The 14,906-nt window shown below is 36.8% G+C and overlaps 1 protein-coding gene across 5 annotated transcripts; it reads left to right on the plus strand.

The window, feature by feature from the left end:
• Window positions 1-8,750: 8,750 nt before the first annotated feature.
• LOC107818522 (putative inactive nicotinamidase At3g16190) lies at window positions 8,751-11,167 on the plus strand. Of its 5 annotated transcripts, none has more exons than XM_016644546.2 (5): window positions 8,751-8,918; window positions 9,009-9,089; window positions 9,627-9,861; window positions 9,967-10,083; window positions 10,916-11,167. In XM_016644546.2, the coding sequence occupies exons 1-5, from the start codon at window positions 8,859-8,861 to the stop codon at window positions 10,999-11,001; spliced, it is 579 nt and encodes a 192-aa protein (XP_016500032.2). In that variant the 5' UTR covers window positions 8,751-8,858; the 3' UTR covers window positions 11,002-11,167. The 5 variants fall into 5 exon arrangements, with proteins under 5 accessions (XP_016500032.2, XP_016500033.2, XP_016500034.2 ...); XM_016644547.2 differs by having other exon boundaries at window positions 9,028-9,122; XM_016644548.2 differs by having other exon boundaries at window positions 9,028-9,089.
• The last annotated feature ends 3,739 nt before the right edge of the window (window positions 11,168-14,906 follow it).

Here is a 14,906-nt window from a genome sequence, read left to right on the forward strand (position 1 = left end):
GTATCACCGAAACAGAGCCGAGCAGGTCAAGCAAAGTCAGGGCGGATACGAACTAACCTTTCCCCTTTACAAAACTCACGATTTTCTTTGGATGCAGGCACCCGAGTCGCAAAATCATCGAATATATTATACACTCATATTGTTCAGGAATACAACTCTCAGAACCGTCACACCTATTCACAGTTTCTATCCGCACACAATATCCCCAGCAGCCGCAATATCGCGAATCGGCTATCAGCTAAGAAAATTCTATTACCATTTGCCTTTTTATCTCTTGCATAAGGCTGCTATTCTGCCTTCCGAGACTAAGCATTATCTCCATTGCATAAGGCTACGATTCTGCCTTCCGAGACTAAGCACTGTCTCCATCTGCATTCTCTGCATTACATAAGACTATTATTCTGCCTTCCGAGACTAAGCACTGTCTCCAATTGCATTATCTGCATTGCATAAGGCTACCATTCTGCCTTACGATACTAAGCACTGTCTCCATTTGCATTTTCTGCATTGCATAAGGCTACTATTCTGCCTTCCGAGACTAAGCACTGTCTCCATCTGCATTTCTTGCATTGTATAAGGCTACTATTCTGCCTTCTGAGACTAAGCACTCTCTCCATCTGCATTTCTTGCATTGCATAAGGCTACTATTTTGCCTTTGCATAAGGCTACCATTCTGCCTTCTGAAACTAAGCATTGTCTCCATCTGCATTCTCTGCATTACATAAGGTTACCATTTTGCCTTCCAAGCCTAAGCACTGTCTCCATCTGCATGGCTGAAAGATCGCCACTTTATTTACATCGACTGAAATATCGCCGCTTCATTTACACTTGCATGGCTGAAATAGCGCCATTTCATCTACATCTTGCATGGCTGAAATATCGCCACTTTATTTACACTTTTTTGCATGGTTGAAATATCGGTATTTTATTTACATCTTGCATGGCTGAAATATCACCATCTTCTACATTGCATGGGATGAAAGATCGTCAATTTGTCCAAAGGCGTCATTGTTTGGAGGCACCATTTTCTTAGCCCGAGAACGTCATGTCATGGCCTAAGGACCCCTTTTATCTTTTGCATATCATTATTCAAAGGCATCATTCTCATAGCCCGAGAGCATAATTTCATGGCCTGCAATCCTTTAAACGCTTCATGGCCCAGGACGTCATGGTCTGAGGATGCCATCCTAACCGTACAAAGACAACATTCATGGTCCGACGGGAACTTGCATCATGTTTAAATTTTCGCACAATATACACTTGTATTGCTGATTTGCAGGTAAACCGGCAAGCAACGGTCATCTCAGCAGGTGCAATCCCGTTCCAGGTCCCGCAGCCCCATTAGACCTTGACCATTCATCCCAACCTGAAAAATGCTTCCGTTCTTGAAGAGTCTCCATCGGCATACTCCGCCGACGGATCTTGAACTACATATGGTCTGATTCCTGTAAGACCAGGGATATGTAGGCAGCTCACAAGCCAGGGCGTAGCCATCCTCTTCAAACCATTTTGTTCGGTCAAAATTGGTCATCATATCTTTACCCGATAACTCTTTCATCCTTCCCGGGTAAAGAGGGGCAGCTGTTGATACCCAATTTTTTCCTGTATTTATATATGCAAAATACCTTTCAAATAGCATGTATATGTATATATAAGTATACCCCAAGGCTACATTATTTTCTTAATTTTTCAAAGATTTTTAAATCAATTTACTGCCCTATTTTATCAAGAAAACCCCAATAATTATCCCAAAATTATCATTTTTGGTGATTCATTTATTGAAGTCTCATGTTTATATTAAAATATAACTAAGGTATTTTTTACATATTCTTACAAATTTATTTGGTATTTTAAAGGATAGAATTGCATAATTGCAATACTAGCCATGTTTAGGTTTAAATTCGTTTCATATTCATAAAATGAGATTTTATATTTTTAAATTGATAATTATGTATTATAAACCATTTTGATGCTTTCAATTTATTTCCAAAAATTAATTTACTATTTTTTAATTTTAAAAGGGAAAAACTGGCTATTTAAATAACAACCCAATTCATTTCAATTTTAGCCTAAAATCTGGCCTAATTAAACCCAATCCCCAATCCAAATTAAACCGACCCAAGACCCCAAGCCCAATCCTAAAACTACCCGACCTAACCCGGATCAAATCTTGGCCATTGATCAATTTTGATCAACGGTCTAGATCCGCCCTTACCTTTTTTAATCAAACGACCCTCCCAAATACCCCTCATTTTCCCTCACTCGTATCTATATCTCTACCTCTGGTTCTCTGTGGGACCTTCCCTTCCCCTCCTCTCCGATGAGTTCTTTTTTATCTTCTCCGGACACCTTCTTACCTAAACCCATGGTGGTTTCACTACCCACAAGCCACCTATGGCTCCTCACGTTTGGTTAACTGAAGACTCGTGGCCTGACCACGAAGGGTTGGTCCAGACCTTTGTCGATTCAAGTTCCACGGCCATCTCTGGCCTGCTCCGGCAAGCCATGCCTGCTTCGAGCTTGGTTTCGACCCCTCCTGCTTAGATCCAAGCCTTTCTCACCATTTGGGTTCCTCTGAAAACCCTAGTTTTGAGGTTTTTCTGATCTCTTTAGATCTATTCCAAATCTATGCTTTCTCTAAGCTTTTAAATGATTTTTTGGATTTTCTTTCAAAAAACTACTTTCAAAACCATTTCTTTTTCCGATCTAGAGTTTTTTTTTTGGAGATATTTAGATGTTTCTTTGATTTTCTCTTTCTTTTGTGTGTTTCTTCTACTATATTTTCCTCTACTGTGTTCTTGTGTGCTTTCTCTACCGTATTTTCCTCTACTGTGTTCTTATTAAATTTCCTCTACTGTGTTCTTGAGTGTTTCTTATTAAATTTCTTCTACTTTGTTCTAGTTAAGTTTCTTCTAATACTTCTTAATATGCTTCTCCTATTCTTAGCATTTCTTCATTATGTTTTGTATTAGTTTCTTCTACCATGTTTTCTTTGAGCACCTACTGTGTTTCGCATGTTACTCTTCTACCATGTTTCTCATAAGTTTCTGTTGCTGAAAGGAACATGTTAAAGGTTTCAGTTCTTTTCTGAGACCTCTGAACATGTTCCGACTCAATTACTTGTCTTCTCATCTCTGCACTCGACTGATGGTAGAACCCTAGAATTTGGGGGTTTTTTCAAGTTTGGAAACCATTGGCTATGTGATTTGCCTGAACTGATTTTGTTTCAAAAACCCTAACTCTTTCAAATCTATTTTGAGTCTCTGAACTGAGTTTTGAAATCCTTGTTTTTCATATGATTCTGACTTTTGCTAAACTCTTCTAAGGTCTTTTACACTGAATCTTTTGTATGCTACTAGATGTTACTTCTCTTCTACATTGCTAACATATGTGACAACCATGCTCCTGTAGCCTATTATCTACTGATTTTGCAATAACACAACATCTTCTTTCAGCTTAACATGTTTATATGGTCTTTATATGTGATGAACTTCCCTCTAAAATGGCTTTCAAATTTGTGATTAGTTCAGACTTCCTTCTGAATAGGTCTGATTGATTTTTTTTCTTTGTTTGTTGTTTTTCCTGTGACTCGACTTAAGTTAAGACCTTTCTCAGCTTTTCTGACTTGGTTCATTCATAGACCAATAATTACAAAATCTCTGACACTTGATTTACTAGCTACTAATTAATTTTCTTACCTTATTTGTATAACCGTGTATTTCAAAATTATGTCCCTTAAATAACTTTTTATGTATTTGCCCCTAATTGCATGCTTTTCACAAAAGGTTTATTGGACTTCTTCCCTTAAATAACTTTTACCGTTTGAATCTGAATTTCTTAATTAAGGGAAGTCTTGTGTGATTGATTCTTAATTGATAATCAATTCCTTAACTGTTTTCTTACCTTATTTCTGCCTGATTTTGACACTATAAATGCACGACTCTTTCACAAACACATCACTCATTCACAATCTTTTTAAACTCACATTCATACACAATAGTATTCTCTCTTGTATGCATTGTGGCATGTTTATAAGACATACTACTTTTCTCTATTTGTTTCTTTGAAACTGGTATGTCCTGATTTAAGCTTTAGCACCACAATAATGTGTTTATTTACTGCTTTTGTATCCATGTCTACTTACTGTTTCTGTACTTGAATTAGCATGTTGATTTCTTTCCACCTGCTCCTATTATGAATCCCAAAACCCCTGCCCCCTATGTGTTTGAGCTATGGTTTAAGGCATGACAATATTCAAATTATTGTCCATGAACTAAACTTGATTCCTTGGGATCCTAGCCTCTAATAATGTGTTCTAGTAGGCTTCTGGGTGTATTAGCACTCTTCATTGTTGGGTATACCCACAGCCTGCCTAGTCTTTTCAACTTCACTATTTCCCATGTACCCCTATGTGCACTTATTTGTAGCTGTTGCCTTTTCCCTTCCCCCTTTCAGAATTCTATTTCTGCACTTGCACACTCTCTAAGTCCTTAAGTTCTACCCCCCTCTTGTGAGCCTTGCCTTGGGACCTTGAGCTCCCTCTGAACTTGGACACTTGAGGGCTGAGCCTTCCACACTGCACTTGTCCTAATCTGATAATGTATTTGGGTGTGAGCATTCCCCGGAGTCCTCTTTGAGGCTCTTAGGGAACTTTGACACATCCAAATGGGAGAAAGTCTTAGGATCACGATCTTTTGGAGTTGGTTTACCTCATATTTCAAAAATGAAGCTTGAATCAGGCTCTCCTTGGTTGTACTTATTAATTTTCGATGTATTCTTTTACTTTTTTTTGGGCTGTAATAATTTTTAATAAATTCTTAGGGATAGCTAGTGAAAAGGGATGAGTAACTATGTATGCAAAGAGTAGATATCCTGTCTATAGGTATTTCTGAAATTTTGTATTCTCACATAGATATCCTGCCTATAGGTATTTCTGAAATTCAACATTCTCACATAGATATCCTGCCTATAGGTATTTTGATTTTCTCACATAGATGCCATGTCTATAAGTATTTCTGAATTCTGCATGCTCTCATATAGAAATCATGTCCATAAGTACCTGGAAATCTGAATTCTGCATATGCATATAGAGAAATATGCCTATAGGTCCTACTAAATCTCGTATATCCGTTCTTCATCTAGCAATCATGTTCATAGGCCTTAAATGAAATTCAGCATCTAGATATCATGTCTATAAGGCTTCTGCATTCTTTATCATGTCTATAAAAGGTTTTAAAATCGACAACACATAGAAAACATGTCTATAGGAACTATTAATCAAATCTGAATCGTTTCATTCACGTATAAGGCTAAAACCAGTAATAACGACATGTCATCATTTGCAGAACTTATAACCTTTGCTAAAAACTTCCCTTTTTCTAATAATCTGGCAACCCTTCTTAATCAGTATGTATTCAGTTTATTTCAATGCTTTCTGAATTCATTAGACATCATGTCTATAGAATCCTTGTCCAACACTTAGGCAAGCTTTAGGGTGAAAATTATAAATAGAATCTGTTTTATTAATAACAACCAGCAGGCAGACCTGATTCGAGTTTCTTATCTGAATTATGTAATAAATCAGTCTGCCTCAACTTTTTAATCAGACCCTAAACAGTATGTGTAAGTCATGCTGACTACGTGCTTCTTTGATTGAAGGAGGTATATCTGAGCCTTTTTTACTTGTTATGTGCTTCTCCCCAACTTGATATACATGTTTTTGTATGTCGCCTTAGAATTCTGCCTTTGAAACTACAAATAAGCCTAATATCCCTCCCTTTTAGGATTAGTAGTCTTAAATACCTCTGGGACTGATAGAATTGGGATGGGTAATAGCATGCAATAAGTAAACGAGACCATTCCGCGCTTTAATACCTTAACGGGGTGGAAAAGGGTAGATATGGATATGATGACCACGCGATAACATCATGTGTATCCCCTCACTGAGGAGTGATTACCGGATGTTGTGTGGGGTGATTCATATTATTAATAAACCTAGGACTCCCCTTTCCCTTTGTTTCTTTGTTTCTTCTAAAGATTTCAAACTTTTTTTTAAAGAAAAATCAGCTTTCTTTTAATTATTTCCAACTTTATTTGTTTATAAACCCTTATGCGAAAATCCCCTCTCATTTGAAGCTTTATTTGTTTACGTGTTATTTGCACCTAAATTCATAACAATAGTTTGGCCGGGAACCACACTAGTGGATCCTGAGGGGTGCCTAACACCTTCCCCTTAGGATAATTTTAAGCCCTTACCCTATCTCTGGTTACTCAAATCAAACTCTCTTGGTGTCCTAATGCACCATAATCATTAGGTGGCGACTCTTCAAATTCAAACCCAATTCCCAAAAGGGAATGAGTTGTCCTCCCAAATGTCATGAACTCGATTTCGCTCGAGAAAAAGTGGGCGCGACACCAACCCATTCACAGTATTAGGAACAAGTTGCAATTCTTACATGATGTAATCATAACGTAATAATTTTGTCCCCAGGCCCCACGGTGTAGGATAATACTGGGTATATTGTTGTTGTTGTGGCACCCAAAGTTACGGTTTAATAATCAATGAAGTAAGTTGAAAATCATGAGATATTAGTTTCAAATTTTAGCGAAGGCAAGACATCAGATGATTTTTAATTCTCATTTGTCCAAGTTTTTATGGACAAAGTTATTGATATCTGTAATGATCAAGATGCGCAGGTTGCAATCCTTATATGATGTCATCATCGCGTAATATTTTTTGTGAAAAAAAAAAAGATTTTCCCTTGGCTTATAATATGAAAAAAGAGATGTATAGAGAGTTAAACACTAGCATATATGGTCTGTGGCACTCAAGGGTACCATTTAATAGTTAATGGAGTGAGTCGAGAATTATAAGGCATATTATGTTCAAATTCTAGCAGAGACAAAATATTTGATGATTTTAATTTTCATTTATTTAAATTCTAATGGACAAAGTTATTAATACATGTGATAAACAAAATGCGTATAAATTGATCCGGACACCTCGAATATATAATAAAAACATACTACTATGTGGTATGCGGTACGAAAAGGGTGCAGGGATGGATCTATCCTAGACAGGCTAGACTATTGAGTGTGAGATATGCATAGGTCATTTCACAATCGTTTTCCACTAGCAAAAGATAGAAAATGATTAAAAAAAAAGAAAAGGGATGCAAAAAGTGAAGGGACTATCGGTAATGTTCATAATGTCCAACAAACAGCAAAATATATAAATGTGGCTAAACACATGTCAATACAATCATCAAGTCATGATCATGCTAAAATATCACAAAGGAAGAAAATAGTACCCATTATGTTGTCTACTTGTGCTTTATTAAAAGTGTTATTAGTATATATTTATTTATGTTGATATATATATTTTTTTTCCTGCAAAGCCAGATAATGACAGCTTATAATGGCAAGTGGCTACTGCCGTTACCAATTTTGATTTCACAAAGCAAGTGTCATACATAGCTTTTTTTAATTTAAAGCGTTATATACTTTTTGCATGGCCGTGTTCCTACAACAATCTTAAAATAATATTATAATAATAATTAAATTTACAATTAAATATATAAATTTTTAGTGAATTTCTCAAAATATTTACTGTATCTGAGCAAAGTTACTAGATTTATGTGAATTCTTAACCAACAATATAGACCCGCCTTAACATTTTGCTTCTACGTGTCTTCCTCCCATGTCCTCAGAAACATTTTCTTTGGGAGTGGCTGGGCGGCTGAGTTCTATAATCATCAATTCAATAGAATATAGTTTGATTTCTAAATAGTGGAGCTTTTGTTCATGATTTGCGTTATGTTTATTCTGATTAGATATTCCAAAAGCATCCATTAGCGAGTTAAGGAGGACGCTCAAATTAAAAAATAGCAAGATTTACATGTGGTAATTGAAAAATAACCACCGTTTCAAAAGTAATCGAAATTTAGTCACTTATTATGTAAAGATAAATCTGAACGAAAACACTGTTTAAAATTCGAAAAATATTCCAGCATGATATACTAGAGTTTGAATTTTTTACATGTGAGCTTCCAGCATAATATACTGGAGTTCCAGCATAATATACTGGTCCAACATAATATGCTGGAACTTTCCGTGTGATAGAGTTCCAGCATAATATGTTAGAAGTTCATATATATGTGCATCGATCTCTAGTATATTATGTTGGAACTCTCCGTATTGGAGCAAAATAGTGGCTATTTTTTAATGGCATTGCAAACGCTGGCTATTTTTCAATTACCAGTCCGAAAACTAGTTAGTCCGTGCTATTTTCACGCTTATCTCCCTTTATCCCATCACCCGCTAAGGGGTGTCAAAATCATCCCAAAAAAACATGACCCATCCAACCCGCCCAAATTTGGACCGGTCAACGATTCGCCTATTTTGTTAGCTTAGCCCATTTTGACACACTCAATTCAGCCCATTTAAATTTGGGCTAAAATGTTGTATAAATGAGCTAAAATGTAGCCCAAATTGAGTGAGAAACCTTATCAAAATATTTTTGAAAAAACTTTTTTTTCAATCAAATGAATTTTTATCCCTTATTTTTTATTTTATTTTTTGTGAATAAAAAGAAGAAGGAAAACATACCAGCTAAAGCAAAAGGCCACCATAGAGAAGTGATTGCACCAGGCCTAGACCAAAGCCCAATGGATCTTTAGATAAAATATTCACCACGTGAAAGAAAAAAAATTAGCCTGGCCCAAGCAATAAATGAAGTCAAAGTTCGAAATATTAACAGTTGAAAGTTGAAACTGGGTGGAAGGGATAAACTCGAGACCGACCAAACAAGAGTAGTTAGTCTCAAATCTTTCTGGCAATTCAAAGTTTGTAATCAGCAAATGGCCTCAGAAAATGGTTGTAAATGGAACAAAACCGCTCTTCTTGTCATAGACATGCAGGTAATATTCTTCTTATTCAGCATAACAGCAATCATTTCTTCAAATTTCTTGAATTATTTGACAATATGTAATTTTTACTTATATTTCCAGAAAGATTTTGTACTACCAGGTGCTCCTATGCTAGTTAAAGGAGGCGAAGCTATTGTTCCTAACGTTATCAAGACTGTTGAGGTTGCAAGAAACCGTTGCATCCCCATTATTTGGGTATTCTTAACTTGCTCCTAAATTTGTCACAGCCCTTTGTCGTTGCCTTTTTAGCTGCAAATTTAAAATCTTTCTTTGATTAATAGGAATTATTGACGGATTTAACTTATATACACTGACTGTGCAAACTTATATTTACACTATCCATGTACTTGTTACAATGTGTAACTTTTTTTTTAGGTTACTAGTTCTAGTTTATGTGAATTGTCACCCGTAGTTATTTTTTAGGTGACATTATAGACTGTCAGTGAGGGGGAGTCTTGGCGTAATTGGTAAAGTGGCTGTCATGTGATCAGGAGGTCACATGTTTGACCCGTGGAAACAGCCCCTTGCAGAAATGCCGGAAAAGGCTACTTACAACAGACCCTTGTGGACCGGCCCTTCCTCGGACCCCGCGTATATCGAGAGCTTAGTGCACTGGGTTGCCTTTTATTATAGACTGCTAGTGTGTGGAAGTTAAACTTATTACTAACATACAAATCCCATGTGGCCCATTTGTTGTAGGTTGTCCGTGAGCATGATCCATTAGGTAGAGATGTTGAATTGTTTCGTCGGCATTTATATGGTGATGGGAAACCAAAACCTACATCAAAGGGTAGTGTCGGGGCAGAATTGGTTGATGGGCTTGTTATTCAGGAAGATGATTACAAATTGGTGAAAACCCGGTTCAGTGCATTTTTTAACACGAACCTTCATTCGTATCTTCAGGGCATTGGCATTACCAACTTGGTCATTATTGGTAATTGGATACTTATAATCGAGTTTTTCTCCAGCTGTAGACTTTAGGGTTCGATTAGCTGATGTGTTTGTATTTGTCAAATGGCTGATAAATTTTCTTGTTTAGGTGTTCAAACTCCAAACTGCATACGGCAGACTGTCTTTGATGCTGTAGCATTGGACTATGAACGTGTTACGGTCATTATAGATGCCACAGCTGCTGCTACTCCTGATATACATATCGGTATGTATTATTCCCCAGCACCTAGTGAAGGGTGATAGATTTCACAAAGCAGACGTTTATGTGCTTCTTTACTTATTGAACTGTTTTTTTTAAAATAGCATATGGTTACTTGCCCTTTAATCTAGGTATGAGCGGACTTGATTAGTATTAACTATTAAATAACTTTATACGATATCTTATTTTAAGTGGTTAAAAATTACAATTGACGATCACTTAACCGGATCATAAGTTCAGACCACAGGGGTTGACATTTCTCCTCATCCTGGATACATGCATTTATGCTTGCTTTGTAGATGGTGAGGATGGTTTAAAATTAGGACTATAGCCATTGAACTAAGTTTCACTGCTTCTGTTCGTTTTGAAGTTGCCTAATTTTTCATCGTTGAGGACCATCAAACTTATGTAGTTCGTTTTAAAGACTTTGTTCCTTGCGATTTCCGTATTTTTATGTACTTTGCTAATTTAGACATTAAATTGTGTCTTACATGACAATTCCTGTAAGTTCTATTTGTAGGGTGAACGATTATTGATCTCTTCCTCATTTGAGAGCAGCGATCCAGCCTTTCTGTTTAATTGGCGGATCTGTTCTTCTGTGTTTTGGTGGTCTTAGGCTCTTAGCAATCCTATTTTTAATGAAACTAGCTTTTCCTGCTTTGACCTAAGTGAAACTGAAACTTTAAACTTAAGCTCATGTGAACCCATGATCTTGGTTCTTTAAAAGCTAATTTGACATCGATCTTACCTGGATTCATTTAACGCAAACACATATGTTTGGATCATTTATAATCCATCTCAAGCTGCTGATAGCTGTGCTGTTTTTTTTGTGTTGCAGCGAACATATTTGACATGAAAAATGTGGGGGTGGCAACTCCTACGTTAGAAGAATGGTGCCGGTCTAAGGAGCAATACAAGTGCTAGTTAAATCAGACGCAGATTATGTATAAAAGCAATAAATCTGGAACAGCATGTCCGAATTTTTTTCTATTTTCTGGATCGACATATTTACCTTCATCTGTTGGATCTAATCTGTTTCTTCTTTCCCTGGGTACATTAGCTACTACTATAAATTTTGGGGTTTGATTGTTATTTGGTTATTGTAACTGGCAGTATGACTTGGCACGATTATTTGTGGACCTTTCTGGCAAATATATACTCGAACTTCCGGACAGAGATGAGTTCAGGATTTAAACCCTATGAGTTCAGTCTTTAAGATTTTTAGTATTGAACTCATTATATTTTTAAAGCTATGGGTTCAATTTGTTGCAATTTTATTAGATTTTACATATAAATTTATGCTCCGCATCAAAAGTTATGGGTTCAGTTGAATCCGTCACCTATACGCTACATACACGCCTGCTTCTGGACTTATTAGTACGTTATACTCATGGCCTATGGCTACGACTAAAATCTAGCATGAGTCTTTCGGGTTTGGCTGTCACGGCCCAAAATCTGACCTGTCTTGATGGCGCCTATCGTGGTACAAGGCAAGCTTCAACTCAACATCTGAACACAATAGAACTTTTAAATAAAGGCGGAAGCAGTTAATATTAAATAAAACCTTTTAGAACAGAATATAACTCCAAAAGTACTAAACAATTCATCCCCAAAACCCGGTGTCACTGAGTGCATGAGCATCTAAATGATAACAACATCCGACTGATAAAACACTGTCTGGAAATATAGAACAGTACAACATGAAAAGAAAGGAGAGTCAAGGTCAGCGAACGCCATGCAACTACCTCAATAGTCTCCTAAGTCTGACTCCTCAATCAGCAACCGCCGTGACCAGAAGTATCTAGATCTGTACACGAGGTACAGGAGGTAACGTGAGTACACCAACTTAGTAAGTAACAGAAATAAATAAGGAACTGAGAAGTAGTGATGAGCTATACAATAGAGTTATCTCAATAACTTTCAAATAAAAGTAGTCATACTTTCAATTTACAGTTTAAGTCACATCAGTGCGTACTCAATAAACCAGATATCAAATTTGACTGAGCAGTAAATAATATCTTTCAATAATTTTCAAAACAGTAATATGACATCTGCGATGCAACAGTAATGATGTAAATGTATTTTCTCAGAATAACAGTCACTCTGTCCTCCCATTCACTCCAACCTCACAATCACCCATTCCTCACATTCACTCATTCCTCCCAGTCGCTCAGCACTCGGCACTCGCACTCAGTAGGTACATGCGCTCACTGGGGGGTGTACAGACTCCGGAGGGGCTCCTTCAGCCCAAGCGCTATAACAAGCCACCTCGTGGCATAAATCACTTAGGCCCCCGGCCTCACTCAGCCATAAATCAGTAACAACATGTTGCGGCGTGCAGCCCGATCCCATAAATATCCTCACAGATTAGGCCCTCGGCCTCACTTAGTCATCAATTTCTCCAGTCTCTCGGGCTCTCACAAATCATATAAACAGCTCAAACAGAGGTAATGTCATGTATCAACAATGAACAGCAAGAGACGGAGCATAATAAACAAGAAAAGCTATGACTGAGTACAAAACAGTAATTAGCAGTTAATTCAGTAAGTGCATGACCTCGCAGGTCTCAAAAGTGATCACATAAGGCCTAAACATGATTTCTAACATGAAGTACATTCAATTTCTATGAAAAAAGAGGGAACATGTATTAAACAGTAGGCCAATTAATTCCACAGTTTCGGGGGACGGACCAAGTCATAACCCCTACGATGCACGCCCACACGCCCGTCATCTAGCACATGCGTCACCTTCAAAATAGTCATACGACACAAATTCTGGGGTTTCATACTCTTAGGAGCAGATTTATAACCGTTACTTACCTCAATTCGAGTAAAATCTTACTCCGCAATGCCTTTTCCGCTCAAATCAACCTTCAAATGTCCCGAATCTAGTCACAATTAACTCGATTCATTCAATATATATTTTAGGAATTAATTCCATATGAAAACTACTAATTTTTTAACAAAATCCGAAATTAACCCAAAAATCGCCCGTGGGCCCGCGTTTCAGAATACGACAAAAGTCACAAATACGACAACTCGTTCAATTATGAGTCTAACCATACTAATTTTACTCAAATCCGACTCCGAATCGATGTTCAAATCGTAAAAAATCATTTTTATGGAATTTTAGAAAATTCCTCTATTTCCCTTCAAATATCAATAATCTAAAGCCAAAAATGAAGATTTATTCATGGAATATAATCACAAGAGAGTCAACAACACTTACCCCAAGAATTTCCGTAACCTCTCGCTCAAAATTGCCCAAAATCCGAGCTTGGAAGTCCAAAAAAATGAGGAAAACCGTACTGCTCATCCTATACACTGTCCAGAATTTTCGGGTACTGTTCATGCGTGTTACTGCACACGAATACTGTTCACGCATGTTACTGTTCGCGGATACCGTACACTGCTACTGTTCACACGTGCGGTCACTGTTCACACGTGCGAAAAATACAGAAACTGCCCAGAAAATTTCAACAGATAAATACAAGTCCGAATTGATCCGTTAACCTTCCGAAATACACCCGAGGCCCTCGGGACCTCAACAAAATACACCAGCAAGTCCTAAAACATCATACGAACTTAGCCGAAACCTCAAATCACATCATAAAATGCTAAAACCGTGCATCACACCCCAATTCAAGCCTAATGAATCTAAGAACGTCCAACTTCTATATTCGATGCAAAACCTATCAAATCAAGTCCGAGTGACTTCAAATTTTGCATACAAGTCATAAATGACATAACGAAGTTATGAAAATTTTCAGAACTGAATTCCGACTCCGATATCAAAAAGTCAACCCTCGGTCAAACTTTCCAAAAATCTTCTATTTTCCAACTTTCGCCAAAATGCGTCGAATTATCCTATAGACTTCCAAATCCAAATCTGAACATGTGCCTAAGTCCAAATTCATCATACGAAACTATTGGAATCATCAAAATTCCATTCCGGGGTCATTTTCTCAAAAGTCAAATCTCCGGTCAAACTTAAGAAATCTTTAGCCTTAGATTTCTAGATTCCGTTAAATGGCGATAATTTGATCTAGGGACCTCCGAATTCGATTTCGGGCATATGAACAAGTCCCAAATCACGATACGAAACTACCGGAATGGTCAAAACTTTTATCCGAGTTCGTTTGCTCAAAATGTTGACCGAAGTCAACTCAGTTGAGTTTTAAAGCTCTAATTCACCATTTAATCCATTTTTCACATAAAACCCTTCCGAAAAATTATATGGACTATGCATGCAAGTCGAGGAATTATTGATACTGCTTTTCAAGGTCTTAAAATACCGAGATGATTATTTAATTTAAAGATGATATTTTGGGTCATCATATTGGCCGAACTTAGTAACTTTTGTTTGTCTTAAGATATCCACTGAATATATAAAAATTATTAACTTAGAATCTAATAACATAAACGGGTTAGAATTCCGAATTCATTACATTCAAATTTGACTAAAATTGGTTACTACTACTTGCATGACAACCTGTTATTAGTCCACCTTGTGACTAGCCCGTTTGAAGTTTATTTCCTAAAAAATATTTACTATTATATTAATTTATCAGGTAATGTCCCCAGATCCTAGGAGTACACTGGATTTGTTATTATTATTAATTAATATATTATGTATTGGCAATATTGACTTTGGTAGTGGAAAAAAGATTGCTCTCATTAAATTAAATTTTGTTAGAGATTTAATGTTAATCTTTCACTTTAAGGATCTTTGTTTTACATCTATACTTTACTTTTACCCTTACCATCTCTCAAAGTCCTCATTTTTAAGGGTAACTTGTTAAATTTTAGTGAGTTCAAAGTAGACATATA

The sequence above is a fragment of the Nicotiana tabacum genome, chromosome 6, assembly GCF_000715075.1.
Source record: "Nicotiana tabacum cultivar K326 chromosome 6, ASM71507v2, whole genome shotgun sequence".
NCBI lineage: Eukaryota > Viridiplantae > Streptophyta > Magnoliopsida > Solanales > Solanaceae > Nicotiana > Nicotiana tabacum.

Coding starts and splice junctions, on each gene's coding strand:
- LOC107818522 (XM_016644544.2), top strand. CDS start 8,859: ATGGCCTCAGAAAATGGTTGTAAATGGAACAAAACCGCTCTTCTTGTC. Junction 8,919..9,008: donor TTCTTGTCATAGACATGCAG/GTAATATTCTTC, acceptor TTATATTTCCAG/AAAGATTTTGTACTACCAGG. Junction 9,862..9,966: donor TACCAACTTGGTCATTATTG/GTAATTGGATAC, acceptor TTTCTTGTTTAG/GTGTTCAAACTCCAAACTGC.